Source organism: Oncorhynchus clarkii, chromosome 28, assembly GCF_045791955.1.
Source record: "Oncorhynchus clarkii lewisi isolate Uvic-CL-2024 chromosome 28, UVic_Ocla_1.0, whole genome shotgun sequence".
Classification (NCBI taxonomy): Eukaryota; Metazoa; Chordata; class Actinopteri; order Salmoniformes; family Salmonidae; genus Oncorhynchus; species Oncorhynchus clarkii.
In genome coordinates this window covers 14,702,219-14,720,064 of record NC_092174.1, presented here as the reverse complement: position 1 = coordinate 14,720,064, position 17,846 = coordinate 14,702,219, and the positions used below count along the sequence as shown (strand labels likewise).

Genomic DNA, 17,846 nt, shown 5'->3' with positions numbered 1-17,846 from the left:
GGTCTTGCGACGGGTATACAGAGATGACCAGTTTACAGAGGAGTATAGAGGGCAGTGCTATTGCCATACCAATTAGTGGTGCAGCCAGTCAATATGCTTTCAATGGTACAGCTGTAGAACCTTTTCAGGATTTGAGGGCCCATGCCAAACTTTTTCAACCTAGACCAGAGCTGTTAGTATTTGCTGACATCTAGTGGTTGATAAACGCAGTTAAATAAAATGCAACAATGTATATGATCATTCGGCATTAACAACATATATGAAGTACGGAATGATTTCGTAAAAATAAGTATTTATTGCACTTGTCTTTTACTAGCACTAATTTCACTGAAACTACTATTTTTTGGGGGAGGGAAGTAACGTTACTTACTTGCAATGACTGTGATATGTGGTTGTCTTACCTACCTTAGTTAAATGCAACGACTGTAAAGTTGCTCTGGATAAAAGCGTCTGCTAAAATGGACAAAATGTAAAATACTCGCAAACATTTTTTATGTGAACCTAAATTGAACAGGCCATGTGATATTCGTGACCCGGAAAAGAAACAATCCGATACTTTGAACTCTGACCCCGCCCACCGTGTACGTGGAGCAAAACAATTACTCATATGCTGCTCGTTTTCTCTTCTGACCTTAGTCGTGCAAGAATTTTTGAGAAATAGGTACTGACCGGTGGTATATTATTTAACAAACTATATGGGGAAGCTGATGTTATCTTTAGAAGTCATGTTTTCTACGTTTGCTTGACAGCCAATGATAGCACTCCAGGTAACGTTAGCTAGCTAACTAACGTCGCTAGCAAGCTAGCTAGGTAACCCATAAAAAAACACAGGTAAATTGTTCAACTGGGTAAGCTAGGAATGTAAATAACTTTTGAAATGAAAACTAGCTAGCAATCATTATCATTGTCTTGCATTTACGAACCCCGGCAGTGGTTGTGTGTGACATTTAGCTAGCTAGCTGATTAACTAAACCGATGGCTCCTATGGGAATCCGTCTTTCGCCACTTGGAGTGGCCGTGTTTTGCTTATTGGGACTCGGCGTGATCTACCACCTATATGCCGGAGTTATATCCAGCCGCATAGCTGCTTTCACGTCGAAGAGAACAGTGAATCTCCGCGACCTGCTCGCACTGTCAGTGGAGGCTGCAGTCCAGGGCGGTCGGGAGGTGAAGAGGGTGAGAGAAGAGGACAAGTTAGAAGAGAAGACCAAGGGGAAAACGAAGGAAGGGGCGAGTGAAAAGCTCACTCAGGGGGACTTAAACTCTCACAGAAAGATGTATTATCTTATCAAGAACACTTATCCATATGTACAGGTAAGTACAGGTAAGAGGAAATTATATTTATGTGTATCAGTGCATGAGTAGTTGGAAAAGGGGGGTACCTAGTCAGTTGTTCAACTGAAATGTGTCTTCCATTTAACTCAAGCCCTCTGATTCAGGGGGCTGCCTTAATCAACATCCACGTCATCAGGCTCACACTGTGTACCACATTGTTTATTTATACCCTTTATAGATAGACTTACCGGTATGTTGCCTGTAAAAAAAAATATATCTGTCAATGTTTTTTAGTGCCCAATTCACACAGACCAATTTTTACCACATTCTTCCCGGGATAAGCCTTTTATATCGCCCGTGCATGTTTAGGAGCTGGAGTAGAAGTGGGCCGATTTGGCTGGGCATCTATTTGAATAGATCCATTGAATATACACTATCACAAAGAAGTCCATTCTTAATTATTTTTAGACGGGCCCTAAGAAACATAAGAATAATACCATTTATTTTCTAAATAATAGTGTCATATTGTGAGTAGAATAGTGTTACTGGTCTGTGCAGCCTGTATGCTAAATCAAATTGTATTGCTCCATACACAAGTGTAGCAGTTATTGCGGGTGTAGTGAAATTATTTTGTTCCAAGCTCCAACAGTGCAGTAATATCTCGCAATACACACACATCTAAAAGTAAAATAATGGAATTAAGAAATATAGAAGTATTAAGGTGAGCAATGTTTGAGTCTGGAATATGTGTGTATGTTCTATCCACATACTGTTCATGTCTGAAGAATACATAGAATAGTATATGTACAGCAATAGTTGAATAGGATGGTCCTTGACTAGAATAGTTTATACATATGAAACGGGTAAAACCGTATGTACATAAGTCACCAGTGTTCCATTCTGAAAGTGATCATTATTCCATGTCTATAGGGCAGCAGCCTCTAAGGTGCAGGGTTGAGTGTGGTAGCCGGCTAGTGACTGTGACTAAGTTCAGGGTAGGGTACTGGGTGGAGCCTGGCTCAGTCTGATGACCTTGAGGTAGAAGCAGTTTTTCATTTAGCTAGGCAAGTCAGTTAAGAACAAATTCTTATTTACAATGACAGCCTACCCCGGCCAAACCCAGATGACACTGGGCCAATTGTGCGCCTCCCTATGGGACTCCCAATCACGGCCGGATGTGACGCAGCCTGCATATGTCACTAAATACTCCAAAAGTAATCCGATTTTTGTAATACATTTCAAGCAATATTTCAACAGCTAACATTTCTACAGCCTAATTGTAGCCTAACCAACATACAAATGGAGATTCAGTGGGGGGGAAAAACATTCGGACATTGATTGACATATCAAAACGAGTCCCCACACTTGTCTCAAAGCAGCGTGAAACGGTGCTGTAATAGTTGAACACGCGGGCAGGCTATTGCTTCAAATGTGTTATAACAATTTGATGACTGGGAGTTTCAGTAAGCAACAATTTGATGCCTTCCATGGCATTAGCCTACTTTATTCCAATATTTGTATCATTCAGAAATATTTATTTCCACAGTTATTCTTTATAAATCCGTCCAGTTGTGGTTAAGAAACCAATGTATATGGTGGGCTATGCAAAGAGATGGGTGAAGTGACATGCTTCGCAAAGTTAAGAACTAGCAGAAGGATAGTAGTAACGGGCACAGCCTAGCAACCATCAAGAGCGTAGTATGTGCCAATGCATTGCATTACGGCTACATTTCATACTAATCCGTAGGCAGAACTTCACTGCAATCATGATTAGGTCGTTTAGCGGAAATATAATTAGAGGCTTTGTCGCCGACAATACCTTTCATGTATAAAGAAAAGTCGGCAAAGAGTTGGTAGGATCCTTTGGGCTGCAGGTAGCCTAGAGCGTTGGGCCAGTAACTGAAAGGTTGATGGATCGAATCCCAGAGCTGCCTAGGTTAAAAATCTGTCCTTCTGCCCCTGAGCAAGGCAGTTAAACCACTGTTCCCCGGTAGGCCGTCATTGTAAATAAGAATTCAAATAAATAGTAGATAAAGTTTAACTTTTTTTGTTTTGTTTTTAAGTTGGTGGGAAAACATATTGTTTTGAAAGGTGTATTACTGACACATACCATGACTTATTGTAGTTCCATTGTCTACGCCCCAGAGAGTTTGCAATGTAAAGCACACCCTTATTTGTCCCTGTATTGTTCAGTGTCAATCACCATAAGAGGCATTGGTCTCTTTTCATGTCGACATTACTAATAACATAACCACGTGTTCAACAGAACAGCCTTAGTCTTCATAGTATTGATAATGATTTTTACACGCTGATGTTTACGTGTGTTCTGTCCCTTTTGTAGGTGAACTCTGAAGAGCATGATGAGACCAAGAATGAGCTGGGGGTGTGGAACAGAGACATCCCTGCTGACATCCTAAAAAGCGTGGAGGTGGGCAGGGATGTGCCTGCTGACAGTATCACCATCTGGATAGACCCACTGGACGCCACTCAGGAGTATACAGGTATGGTGTCATGTAGCAACCCACTATGGTTGGTGTTCTGAAGGGTCATGCCACCTCACCAATTCCCTATTTACCCTCTGGACACGCCCAACTCTTGCCAACTCACCTTAACTGAACTCGCTCTGATAATCACCATTCCACTCCCTTCCTCAGTAGCTTGTTTTACCTTATTGTTTGGTGGCATGGGGCGGCCCAAGTCCTTATTCCTTTTCCTTTGTTGTACGTGACCCGACTAAAAACCACAACATCCTAGAACAACCTCTTATCACAACTTGTATCTCAAATGTACCTACTGGCATTACAAGCCATCAAATCTTCATCCTAACCAGAGCTTGAAACCTACCCTAAGATGGTCCATCCTAGTCCTTTTATTTCGTCGGCCAAACTCATAAACCTGCGCCGAAACCACACGTGTACACTGGTTTGCCTAATGCCGAACCTTCTCAATGATTTGATTATCTATATTAATGTTCAGACTTATACTAAGCTTTCCCGCTAGATGCCATGTCAAAATGGAGCCCTACTGTAGATGTGCCAAAGCAATAGGAGGCCAACAGATGGGTTTAGTTTCACCAGTCCTGTTATACCATGTCAATGTTAGCCATTGTCAAGATAAGAAATACAGTGCCTTCAGAATGTATTCACTCCCCTTGACTTTTTCCACATTTTATTGTTACAGCCTAAATTTAAAATTGATTAAATTGAGATTCTGTGTTACTGATCTACATGCAATACCCCATAATGTCAAAGTGTAATTGTGTTTTTAGAAGTGTTTACAAATGAATAAAACATGAACAATTTAAATGTCTTGAGTCAATAAGTATTCAACCCCTTTTTATGGCAAGGCTAAATAAGTTCAGTAGTAAAAATGTGCTTCACAAGTTGCATAGACCTACTCTGTGTAATAGTGTTTACCATGATTTTTAAATGACTACCCCTCCCCTGTAACCCACATACAATTATCTGTAAGGTCCCTCAGTCGAGCAGTGAATCTCAAACTGAGTCAAACACAAAGTCCAGGAAGGTTTTCCGATGGTTCGCAAAGGGCACCTATTGGTAGATAGTTTAAAAACAGAAGCGGACATTGAATATCCCTTTGAGCATGGTGAAGTTATTAATTACACTTTAGATGGTGTATCAATACACCCAGTCACTACAAATATACAGGTGTCCTTCCTCATTCAGTTGCCGGAGAGTAAGGAAACCGCTCATGAATTTCACCATGCGGCCAATAGTGACTTTAAAACAGTTAGAGTTTAATGGCTGTGATTGGAGAACTGAGGATGGATCAACAACATTAACATGGATCCAAAATACTAACCTAAATGACAGTGAAAAGAAGGAAGTCTGTACAGAATTAAACTATTCAAAAACATGCATCCTGTTTGAAATAAGGCACTAAAGTAATACTGTAAAAAAAACTTTTTGTCCTGAATACAAATGTTATGTTTGGGGCAAGTCCAACACATCACAAAGTACCACTTTTAATATTTTCAAGTATGGTGGCGTATGCATCATGTTATGGGTATGCTTGTTATTAGCAAGGACTATGGCGTTTTTGGGATAAAAATAAATGGAATAGAGTTAATCACAGGCAAAATCCTAGAAAACCTGTTATCTGCATTCCAACAGACACTGGAAGACAAATTCACCTTTCAGCAGTACAATAACCTAAAACATAAGGCCAAATATACACTCGAGTTACTTACCAACACAACATGGAATGTTCCTGAGTGGCCTAGTTAATGTTTAGACTTAAATTGTCTTGAAAATCTATGGCAAGACTTGACAATGAAAATGGCTGTTTAGCAATGATCAACAACCAATTTGTCAGAGCTTGACAAATGTAAAGAATTATCAGCAGATATTGTACAATCCAGGTGTGCAAAGCACTTAGACTTACAGCTGCAATTGCAACATGTATGGTCTCAGAGGGTTGAATACTTATCTAATCAAGATACATTTACATTTTAGTCACGTAGCAGACGCTCTTGTCCAGCGCTACTTACAGTAGAGTGCATACATCTTCATACTTTCTTTCCATACTGGTCCCCCGTGGGAATCGAACCCACAACCCTGGAGTTGCAGGAGCCATGCTCTACCAACTGAGCCACACGGGATATATTCGTGTTTGTGTAGATTGTTGACAGAAAATTACAAATCTATTTTAATCCCACTCTGTAAAAAAATGATAGGGGTGTGAATACTTTCTGAAGGCACTGTAGTTTAGGACAGATCTATACTATAGGACAAGATGGAGAAAAAAAAAAATATATATATATAAGTACTATTTAGACACAGCTTAAGTTTGATCTCCACTCCTCTTTGTGTGGGTGATTGAAATGAGACTGTGGGGGCTACCTATACTCAGCTACAAAGTAGTTGTCTTAGCAGTGTCCTGTTTCCTAAGCTGTATCCTGTTTCAATGAGCCCATTGTTTTCTTTCTCCTATTGACAGAGAACCTGCTCAAGTATGTCACGACCATGGTGTGTGTGGCCGTGGATGGGAAACCTGTCATAGGCGTGATCCACAAACCTTTCACAGGATACACAGGTGGGTTTTTCACCGTCAGCGATTGTATACAAGGTGTACGTGTGACACTCCCTCAATGGTTTAAAGCATGGGATTTTTTTGAGTAGGCAAAATGCTCACCATATTTCCTACACCAATCTAATGCTTTTAAATCTGTTAGGGGAGTGAACGAGTGCAAGCTTTGGAGAGAAGGGTGAGAGACATAATTTGTGTTCAGGACAGAGCAACACTGTTCTACTGTAAGATATACCAGTCAGTGGACTGGTGACAGCAGGGGCTAAGTCACTCCTTTGAGAATTCCCCCGGGAGGGGAGCTCACTATAAGGTGGCTTCATTGGTGATTGTGAACGGCTGCATTGTCCATTGAATGGCGAGACGATGGATGTGCGAACCCACTGTCAGGAGAGTGTGGGTTTGTGTTGACTTGCAGTGTCCCATCCATGCCCAAAGAAAATGATTTCAATTCATCTTTATTGTTACAGCCTAAATAAGTCATGGCCTAGCCTCTACCCACAGGTGTTTCTTTCCTGACAGTTATATCTGTTTCTTGCATTCTATATTACATAACTGTAACCAGTCCTGTTGGCGTGGAACTAAAAGTCCATCTCCAGCTATTTAAAGCATATGTTTCTGTCCACAGCTTGGGCCTTGGTTGGTCATGGGTCTAACATGAAGCCTCGCACCACCTACAACATGAACCCCCCCAAGGTCATCGTGTCCCGGTCGCATGCCGGGAAGGTGAAGGGTTTCATCGAGGAGGCCTTCGGCAACACTACAGTTATTCTCCCAGCAGGGGGCGCAGGTACGGCGCTGTGCGTAAGCGTTCACCCACATTTGTTATGGTAGTAGTCTATCGCCTATGATTGAAAGCAACCTATGATTAGTCATTACTTAACATTTTGAGAGGCATATGTATTTCTGCGGATGTTAGTTTCATGCAGAGACATTCAACTTCACTTCACCCCGTTTAATTTGCACTATATGGATCAACATTAACGTGAGTTATTAGCCCTGTTACAGATCAGTATAGGTCAGCAATGGGGAGTTACTGCTTCCTGCAAGAGCACAAAACGTCTAGGCTACATTTCAAGCTGTCTTTTTGAAAAGCCAGTCAAGCTTAATTAAAGGGCCGGTGTTGTATTTTGAGACCGGCTTGAATATGCAAATAAGCCAATAGGCGGAGGGGTAGTCTACATTGTCTAATTCTCTATATGGTAATAATAATTGTATTTTGTAAAGGGGTTTCTTGCAACATGCAACACAGTACCATGCAATTTGGTCATCTATTTGGCCCATGGTATTAGACCAAGTAAAGGAGAACATGAATTAATGTAAAATCGGATTTAAAAGTCTCATGCAATGTAGGCCTGCATTGAACACCACATATAGGCTACTGTAGGCTATATCATGTACATTTCAAATGTATTTCCATTCAAAAATGTTATCTGATTTTCTCAATTGGTTTTGTTGGGTGGCCTACATTATGCTCAGATAGCCGCAATAGCCTATTGGCTACTGTCTAAACTGTAAGGGTACAGCATTAGTGTTCACTGTAAACGCGCCGGAAGTTGCACAAAATTCCACTCACAAGGCCAAGAACTTTCTACTTACTCGCAAAAATTTTGAGGGAACATTGGTTTCAAGTGTTATGTAATTTTGGAATCAAATTACTTCAGGTATGTAAACTCAGCAAAAAAAGAAATGCCCTGTCACTGTCAACTGCGTTTATTTTCAGCAAACTTAACATGTGTAAATATTTGTATGAACATAAGATTCAACAACTGAGACATTAACTGAACAAGTTCCACAGACTAACAAAAATTGAATAATGTGTCCCTGAACAAAGGGGGGGTCAAAATCAAAAGTAACGGTCAGTATTTGGTGTGGCCACCAGCTGCATTAAGTACTGCATTGCATCTCCTCCTCATGGACTGCACCAGCTTTGCCAGTTCTTGCTGTGAGATGTTACCCCACTCTTCCACCAAGGCACCTGCAAGTTCCCTGACATTTCTGGGGGGAATGGGCCTAGCCCTCACCCTCCGATCCGACAGGTCCCAGATGTGCTCAATGGAATTGAGATCTTGGCTCTTCGCTGGCCATGGCAGAACACTGACATTCCTGTCTTGCAGGAAATCATGCACAGAACGAGCAGTATGGCTGGTGGCATTGTCATGCTGGAGGGTCATGTTAGGATGAGCCTGCAGGAAGGGTACCACATGAGGGAAGAGGATGTCTTCCCAGGAACGCACAGTGTTGAGATTGCCTGCAATGACAACAACCTCTGATAATGCTGTGACACACCGACCCAGACCACGACGGACCCTCCACATCAATCCCGCTCCAGAGTACAGGCCTCGGTGTAACGCTCATTCCTTCGACGATAAACGCAAATCCGACCATCACCCCATGTAAGACAAAACAGCGACTCGTCAGTGAAGAGCACTTTTTGCCAGTCCTGCGAGGGAGGGTTTGTACCCGTAGGCGACGTTGTTGCCGGTGATGTCTGGTGAGGACCTGCCTTACAACGGGCCTACAAGCCCTCGGTACAGCCTCTCTCAGCCTATTGCGGACAGTCTGAGTACTGATGGAGGGATTGTGCGTTCCTTGTGTAACTCGGGCAGTTGTTACCATCCTGTACCTGTCCCGCAGGTGTGTTGTTCAGATGTACCGATCCTGTGCAGGTGTTGTTACACGTGGTCTGCCACTGCGAGGACGATCAGCTGTCTGTCCTGTTTCCCTGTAGCACTGTCTTAGTCGTCCCACAGTACGGACATTGCAATTTATTGCCCTGGCCACATTTGCAGTCCTCATGCCTCCTTGCAGCATGCCTAAGACACGTTCACGCAGATGAGCAGGGACCCTGGGCATCTTTTTGTGTTTTTCCAGAGTCGGTAGAAAAGCCTCCTTAGTGTCCTAAGTTTTCATAACTGTGACCTTGCCCACCGTCACTGTAAGCTGTTAGTGTCTTAACGACCGTTCCACAGGTGCATGTTCATTAATTGTTTATGGTCCATTGAACAAGCATGGGAAACAGTGTTTAAACCCTTTATGATGAAGATCTGTCAAATTATTTGGATTTTTACGAATTATCTTTGAAAGACAGGGTCCTGAAAAAGGTCTGTTTCTTTTTTTTGCTAAGTTTATATAGCTCATTATTACTATGGTTTGCAATTATTGCTGTTGTATTTTCCATTGATCCCAGGCTATAAGGTGTTGGCTCTGCTGGACCCCCTTGATGAGGACATTGAGAAGGCTGACGTGTACATCCACGTCACCTTCATCAAGAAGTGGGACATCTGCGCCGGCAACGCCCTGCTCACGGCCCTGGGAGGTCACATGACTACGCTGAAGGGCGAGGAGATAGACTACTCGGGGGCCGCGGGCAACAGGGAGGGTCTGCTGGCCAGCGTCAAGGTGGACCACCAGGACCTGGTGGCCAAACTGCCGGCATGGGACTCCTCTGACAAACACTGAGGAACACACAAACACACACACACACACACACACACACTATATATATATATTCACAGACACAGATATTTACACACACACACAGATGATCAGAGACAAATGGACAAGATGACCATAAGCCTTGAAGACCTAAAAAGCACAGATGAGAGGACAAGACAATAATGCAATATATCACAAAGCCCGCCAGTCTCCTTCAAACTCCTTTCTCCATTTGTTAATGTTTGTTAAGCTAGATAGGTTAACCGTTTGAGGAGATAAATTGTTTAACTCTCGCTTAACACCTTACATGATAGGGGTGGGGTTTTGGCTGCTGCAATGCGAATCGAGTTTGAATATTGGAATGGTAGTTTGAGTAGATCTTTCCTTTTGACACAGTCCCAATGTGAAAATCCTACATCTTGGAAAGTCTTAACTGCTGACATGCAAGACATTTTGGGATTGTACAGTGGACTAATGGAAAAAATACCAAAAGATTGTTTGAGTGGATTTGTCCTTTAATGCATGGTACTTCCTTCAGATTCACATTCATTTGATTGTTCTGTATGCATGTGAAGGTACAGTTTCCTTATTTTTTCATGAATATCATCAAAGTTCACTTTGTATCGCAGCCTCCTTCGCCTCCACCTTTTGGGAGAAAGGCTATACAGTGTGTTAAATCCATATGTGGCTTATTTAGTCAATGCATTTGTAAGTAAGTTTACTCTACTAGAAACCATGCTTTTGTACGTATGTTAAGTGGAAATACTTATTAGCTAAACATGCTAATTTAGCAACAATATATTGGAGATCTTTGGTAATGATTTAGATTGTCAACAGAACACCCCTACTGTATATTGACATTCGGAATAGACCCATCCATACATGGATATCACTAACATTGTGAATACTAACTGTATTGTCCAACTGCGCTTTCTCAAAAGGACTATTTTTGTGCCGTGTGTGCAGATGTTTTGTGTCTGAACTGGATGTGATTGCTAAGCCTGTGCATATAGCTGTCATGTAGCTGTGTCTCTCAAACTCCCCCCTTGTGTTTCAAATGAAATGGCGGCGTGCATGACATCAGTGACGGGGTTATGACTGCTTCATACGTGATCGAGATCATTTCTGTTTGACGTATGTTGCACTGTTGAGAATTACAGGTTCAAAGCTGTCCCTGTCCATTAATTGAACCCGTTTCTATAAGCACTTGTCATGTTTTCAAAAGATAGTGTATCTTTGAAGAGATTACGGCAAAAATAAAGAAGCAGAATGGTGGAATCCTAAACGATCAAGTCTGTTCACTGTACATAACCCATGAAGGTAGATTCAAAAAGTCCAAACTACAGTACAACGTGTATTGTTTTACCAGAAGAGGGAGACGTTTGCATGGCCATTCTGTTCGTCGGGACGAAATTGGTTTAGCGGAGTTCTCTTGAGTGTACTGGAGTCCATCTATTGTTTGAACCGATTTGTTGTCGGAGATTGCACTCTGCATTCAAGTAACAGGCCACTATAGGCACACAATGGCACGACGTACCACGGTACAACTAAAATCCTGAGTGGCCCAAACAGTTATCCACCAGCAAAGTCCAACCTTCCAGCACCCCTGACTTATGAGGCACAGACTACCCACTGGGCACAAACTGGTTGAATCAATGTTTCAGTGTTGTTTTGCGGGTGAAATGTCAACCACAGGATAATGTGGTTACCAGTTTTCAACATAGACAAACCTTTTATAAAATATGTTGAATTTGTACGTTTGAAACGGCGTCAGATCTTCAACATTATATCCACTATAAAAAAAATATATATATAGACTGGGCAACACCTCCCTGTGGAGAATTGATCTATCTACAGCACGTGTCAAACTCATTCCACAGAGGGCCCGAGTGTTTGTGGGGTTTTGCTCCACCCTGGTACCTGATTGATGAATGAAGGTCACTAATTAGTAAGAAACTCCCCTCACCTGGTTATCTAGGTTTTAATTGAAAGGAAAAAACTAACACCCGCAGAAACTCGGCCCTCCGTGGAATGAGTTTGACAGCCCTGATCTACAGCAATCCCGTTGGTCTCCCATCCAGGGTTTTAACTAAGCCCTGCTTAGCTTTGATACAGTATATGCCACTGTCTGACTATTACCAATGTGCTATCGCGCAAAGGATTTGAGAGATCTCCACTTAAAAACAAAACAGATTCATTGATGTCATTTGAAAGGGTAGGTTAAACTTTGGTTGATTTCAAATGGAATCTACAAGTTAATAATTAGTTGGATTCACATCTTCATCTCAACCAAAAATCGAAGATAAAGAATAGGCCTTGAATCAAACTTTATATCAAGTGCATTTAAAGTTTGGTCTGATTCAATTTAGTCCTATTCTTTAACTTTCCTTTTTGATTGAGATCAAGACGTAAATCCATCATATCAATTATTCATTTGTAGCTAAACTGGAATTAAACCCAGAATAATTCAGTTGTACAGATGGGACTATCCAAGGAGAAGATAATCTCCTTTAAATGTTGATATTTGGTTGCTTTGTCAACCAAATACAATTCAATATTACTTTTGTAGTAGGGGGGAGTGGGGTATGTTGAGAATTGTTTTTACATTCAGCATCACTACGTCATGGGAAATATAGTATTCTTTAACCAAGATATCTGCATATATTTCAGGATGTTGTGTATCCCTAGAAATAGAACAATTATGCTGTTAGAGTGGGCTACATAAACAATGGTGTGGCCTGCTGAACATGATGCGATTAGTTTCCCCTTTATTATGCTGCGTTCATAACCAAGTTGAAGGTGCTATTTACCATGTACGACTGGGAAAATCCACTTGAACGCCCCTCCAACTCGAAATTACTAGTGGGAAACTATTATCATCCCTGAGCTCTGACTTCTCCCACATGCTGACCTCTGACGTCACCTACTAAGGAAATAACCTTGATAACAGCATTTTCGGCACTTAAATGTAACAACAAAACACTTCTAGAACGCTAACACATTCTAACCGTTCTGATTTGTCCCAGAAACTGATGAGTTGGGCCCAGAGCAGAACACACGTGGGTAAAGTGATGTTTTGAAAATGTGTCATTGGCTTTGATATGCTGATTAGTTAGAGATAATCCAATCGCTGATGACTTTGTTTTGAACAACGCCCCTCATTTTGACGTCACCACAACTTCAGCGATGGCAGCCTCAGACTGACGTATGTAGCAAACTTAAAGCAGCGGAATAATTCAGTTTGATTTGTCAGGCAAACAATCCCATGAAACTGGTCCTTGACATGTTTATCAAGCTGAGACTCCATGTCCTCTGCTACTCTGTAATAGCCTCTCTTTATCAAGCTGAGACTCCATGTCCTCTGCTACTCTGTCATAGCCTCTCTTTATCAAGCTCAGGCTCAATGTCCTCTGCTACTCTTGTCATAGCCTCTCTTTATCAAGCTGAGACTCCATGTCCTCTGCTACTCTGTCATACCCTCTCTTTATCAAGCTCAGACTCCATGTCCTCTGCTACTCTGTCATAGCCTCTCTTTATCAAGCTCAGACTCCATGTCCTCTGCTACTCTGTCATAGCCTCTCTTTATCAAGCTCAGACTCCATGTCCTCTGCTACTCTGTAATAGCCTCTCTTTATCAAGCTCAGACTCCATGTCCTCTGCTACTCTGTCATAGCCTCTCTTTATCAAGCTCAGGCTCAATGTCCTCTGCTACTCTTGTCATAGCCTCTCTTTATCAAGCTCAGACTCCATGTCCTCTGCTACTCTGTCATAGCCTCTCTTTATCAAGCTCAGACTCCATGTCCTCTGCTACTCTGTAATAGCCTCTCTTTATCAAGCTCAGACTCCATGTCCTCTGCTACTCTGTCATAGCCTCTCTTTATCAAGCTCAGGCTCAATGTCCTCTGCTACTCTTGTCATAGCCTCTCTTTATCAAGCTCAGACTCCATGTCCTCTGCTACTCTTGTCATAGCCTCTCTTTATCAAGCTGAGACTCCATGTCCTCTGCTACTCTGTCATAGCCTCTCTTTATCAAGCTCAGACTCCATGTCCTCTGCTACTCTTGTCATAGCCTCTCTTTATCAAGCTGAGTCTCCATGTCCTCTGCTACTCTGTCATAGCCTCTCTTTATCAAGCTGAGACTCCATGTCCTCTGCTACTCTTGTCATAGCCTCTCTTTATCAAGCTCAGACTCCATATCCTCTGCTACTCTTGTCATAGCCTCTCTTTATCAAGCTCAGACTCCATGTCCTCTGCTACTCTGTCATAGCCTCCTTCAGACAGGTACATGTTCATGTCTTTATTGTCAATGTACCTCTTCAGGGTCCTTCAGTCTGTTTTTTCCTCCCTTGCTGCTGCTTCCCTTCTCTCACTTCCTTGGCTGCTCTTTCAAGAACCTCAAGGGTGGCTAGACTCCTACGTGTTTTACTAGACTATCTTGAGTTCATATGCATGACACATTGCAAAAATACTCTGCATATTATGCATAAAACTGACTAAATGTAATAATTTGTATGGGGTATGGTGGCCAATGGCACAACTTACCTAATGAGCGTTGGCTCAATTTACCACAAGGAAAACATTTAGACTATGTAAGCCCACTCAGCTACAAAGATGCAATTTCATGCTAGGTTTAGGACCGCATATTGTCGCTTATACAATCTAAAAATTAGGGGTTCAACAAGGGTTCTTCTAAGATCCTCAAAGTTCTTCGAAGAACCTTAGGGAAAATGGCCCCCAAAAGGTTCTTCCAAGAACCCCATTAGAGGTGGGGTTCATCAAGGAACCTCCTTAGTTGGTGTGGGTTCTTGCAGGAACCTAACTGCTCAACTGAAACATTTGGATTTGAATGTGAAAGGAGAGCAGGTGCAGGCACTTAACTGAAAAATGCAAAGATTTCCTCAATTTAACCACTACATTTTAGAGTGCGTTGGACTTGGGGCTCTGCTGAGAGTTTACATTATATTTATATATTTTTTATTCTGCTTTGCCACTAAAATCATAACACTGAGAACTAAAATATTGTGTTATTGTGAAAACATTAACCTCAAAATGTTCTTCAGATAACTTAGAAGGGTTCCCCCATAGTTTCAACTTGAAGAACTTCTTTTTAGACTGTGGAGACCCCAAATGATATACTGTATAACATGTCTACTTTGGTTTAGATACAAGCATCATGAAACCTACAACACAAAACATTCATTTGACTTTGTGAGAATCCGCTTTTTGGACCTATCTAAAAAAGTAATGGTTCCCAGAGTATCCTTTATGGGTTCTTCAAATTGAAACTGTGGGGGGAACCCTATAAATTCTTCAAAGAACCCCTTTTTGTGGATTCTCAAATAACCTTTTGAAGAACCTTTTATGGTTTGTTTTTGAATACACCCCCCCCCCAGTTAAGATTATTATTAATAATAATAATAATAATAATATGCATAACAACAATAACACAATATTTTAGTTCTCAGTGTTTATTATGATTTTAGTGGCATAGCAGAATAAAACATCTTAATATGAGGTAAAATCCCAGCAGAGCCCCAAGTCCAATGGGTATATCCCGATGTTCTCCGTATCCATAGCCAGAATGATTTTGCAGTGCAACGTGATCAAACAGGTTTCCTGTTATATTCATGTGTGGGAGGTGTAGGGAGGGTGAAGTCTGAATCCCCAAAAATGTAATTATACAGATGATTAATGTGTTGATGTTCTCCGTATCCATAGCCAGAATGATTTTGCAGTGCAACGTGATCAAACAGGTTTCCTGTTATATTCATGTGTGAGGGTGAAGTCTGAATCCCCAAAAATGTAATTATACAGATGGTTTTGTGGTGAATGAATAAAACTGTTTTGATAATGGTTTTCATACACATACCTTGTCCATAATGTAGAGGCCTATGGGATATTCATTGAAGAGGAAAGGGAGGAGGATGGGGCCATTTTCAGTGCCTGGAACCCTAAAGTTCTTCCAAGAACTTTGAACATCTTAGAAGAACCCTTGTTGAACATGCTTACCACTTTTCCCATGTGGTTTCTTCCTTCACACACTCCATTAATTATAATATCTTCCATATGATTTTTTTATTTTTTTTATTTTTTTGAATTTTACCCCTTTTTCTCCCCAATTTCATAGTATCCAATTGTTGTAGTAGCTACTATCTTGTCTCATCGCTACAACTCCCGTACGGGCTCGGGAGAGACGAAGGTTGAAAGTCATGCGTCCTCCGATACACAACCAACCAAGCCGCTGCTTCTTTAACACAGCGCACATCCAACCCGGAAGCCAGCCGCACCAATGAGCCGGAGGAAACACCGTGCACCTGGCCACCTTGGCTAGCGTACACTGCGCCCAACCCGCCACAGGAGTCGCTGGTGCGCGATGAGACAAGGAAACCCCTACCGACCAAGCCCTCCCTAACCCGGGCGACGCTAGGCCAATTGTGCGTCGCCCCACGGACCTCCCGATCGCGGCCGGTTACGACAGAGCCTGGGCGCGAACCCAGGACTCTGATGGCACAGCTGGCGCTGCAGTACAGCGCCCTTAACCACTGCGCCACCCGGGAGGCCCTATATGATACATTTTCTGTATGGTTTCCTAGAAACAAACCTTTGGCTCAACTTACCCCACTCTCCCCTACAGTAAATAGCCTGAAGTTAAGGAATGTAACAGTATTTTTTCAACCTTAAAGTGAGCAACACATCCATGGCCACAATTTGAGGTTACTGTTACTAGCATACCTCCCTGCATACCACTGCTGGCTTGCTTCTGAAGCTAAGCAGGGTTGGTCCTGGTCAGTCCCTGGATGGCAGACCAGATGCTGCTGGAAGTGGTGTTGGAGGGCCAGTAGGAAGCACTCTTTCCTCTGGTCTGAAAAAGATCCCATTGCCCCAGGGCAGTGATTGGGGACACTGCCCTGTGTAGGGTGCTGTCTTTCGGATGAGACGTTAAATGGGTTTCCTGACTCTCTGAGGTCATTAAAGATCCCATGGCACTTATCGTAAGAGTAGGGGTGTTAAACACCGGTGTCCTGGCTAAATTCCCAATCTGGCCCTCAAACCATCACGGTCACCTAATAATCCCCAGTTTACGATTGGCTCATTCATCCCCCTCCTCTCCCCTGTAACTATTCCTCAGGTCGTTGCTGTAAATGAGAACGTGTTCTCAGTCAACTTACCTGGTAAGGTAACGGATAAATAAAAAATAAAAATAAATAAATGTCTTATGTAATCATAGAAAGAATGCATGTTCAAGATAGCATGCTAGGTCTGTAGAGACAATTGCAAAAATAATCTGTGCAGAATCTCAAACAGCATTGATCACTTGCACCATGTGTATACTTTTAATGTCATCTCAACAGCAATCCAGGTCATTTGGTTCTGCTGTTAGATGAAGCACAGTGATAACACATTGATGTTGTTGTAAAAAAAAAAAGAAATAACTGACATTGTATTCCCATTTGAACTTTTTGTGCCTTTAAATGGTTGAAAGCGCAGTGATAACACATTTAAGTGTCAACTACACCAAAATTCAGACATAGTTTTTCCATTGGAATTTGGTTGTGTTTTTAGATGTTTGAAAGCATTGTGAAAACACATTGTGAATTCAAAAACCATTTGCCTGGGTGACTATAGGCTGTAATCTCATTGATCACAACGTCTCAACCAAATAGTACCCAACTGTCCACGTTGAAATGACGTGATGTGCCCAGTGTGTAACATTTTTCAATACTGTATTCTCTCATTTCAATTTACACATCAAACCCCAACCCACGCCCTCTTTAACCGGGCTCACTTTTAAGTGCAATTATTCTCTGCTTCCTCAATGGCTCTGGAATGAAAAAAGTGAATTAGTAACCGCTGTGATGACAGATTTTCCTATTAAAAATGAGCCCAAAAGTATGAATAGAGCAGATTTGCTTGGAATGGATTGACTGTGAATGTCAAAAGCACTGTGGTTTTCTTCCTGCTGTGTCTGAAGTTGAGCGAGAGTACTTCCTTTTAAGTGAATTAATTCCTTGAATTAAATTGCCTGGTCTTTCGGACCCTCTTTGCCCTGAAAGAGCAGCTTAGCTACTGTGACTTTGTTCACATTG

The 17,846-nt window shown here is 41.9% G+C and overlaps 1 protein-coding gene across 1 annotated transcript; it reads left to right on the top strand.

The window, feature by feature from the left end:
* The first annotated feature begins 551 nt into the window (after nucleotides 1-551).
* Nucleotides 552-11,564, top strand: LOC139387097 (3'(2'), 5'-bisphosphate nucleotidase 2). The gene is made up of 5 exons (XM_071133099.1): nucleotides 552-1,314; nucleotides 3,617-3,776; nucleotides 6,235-6,330; nucleotides 6,950-7,111; nucleotides 9,512-11,564. Exons 1-5 carry the CDS (start codon nucleotides 976-978, stop codon nucleotides 9,781-9,783), a joined length of 1,029 nt encoding a protein of 342 aa, XP_070989200.1. The 5' UTR covers nucleotides 552-975; the 3' UTR covers nucleotides 9,784-11,564.
* Nucleotides 11,565-17,846: the final 6,282 nt, after the last annotated feature.

What these genes read in the sequence shown, in the direction of transcription:
- LOC139387097 (XM_071133099.1), top strand. Translation starts at nt 976, where the DNA reads ATGGCTCCTATGGGAATCCGTCTTTCGCCACTTGGAGTGGCCGTGTTT. An exon ending in ACACTTATCCATATGTACAG is followed by an intron (nt 1,315 to 3,616) that starts GTAAGTACAGGT and finishes TCCCTTTTGTAG; the next exon opens with GTGAACTCTGAAGAGCATGA. An exon ending in ACCTTTCACAGGATACACAG is followed by an intron (nt 6,331 to 6,949) that starts GTGGGTTTTTCA and finishes TTCTGTCCACAG; the next exon opens with CTTGGGCCTTGGTTGGTCAT.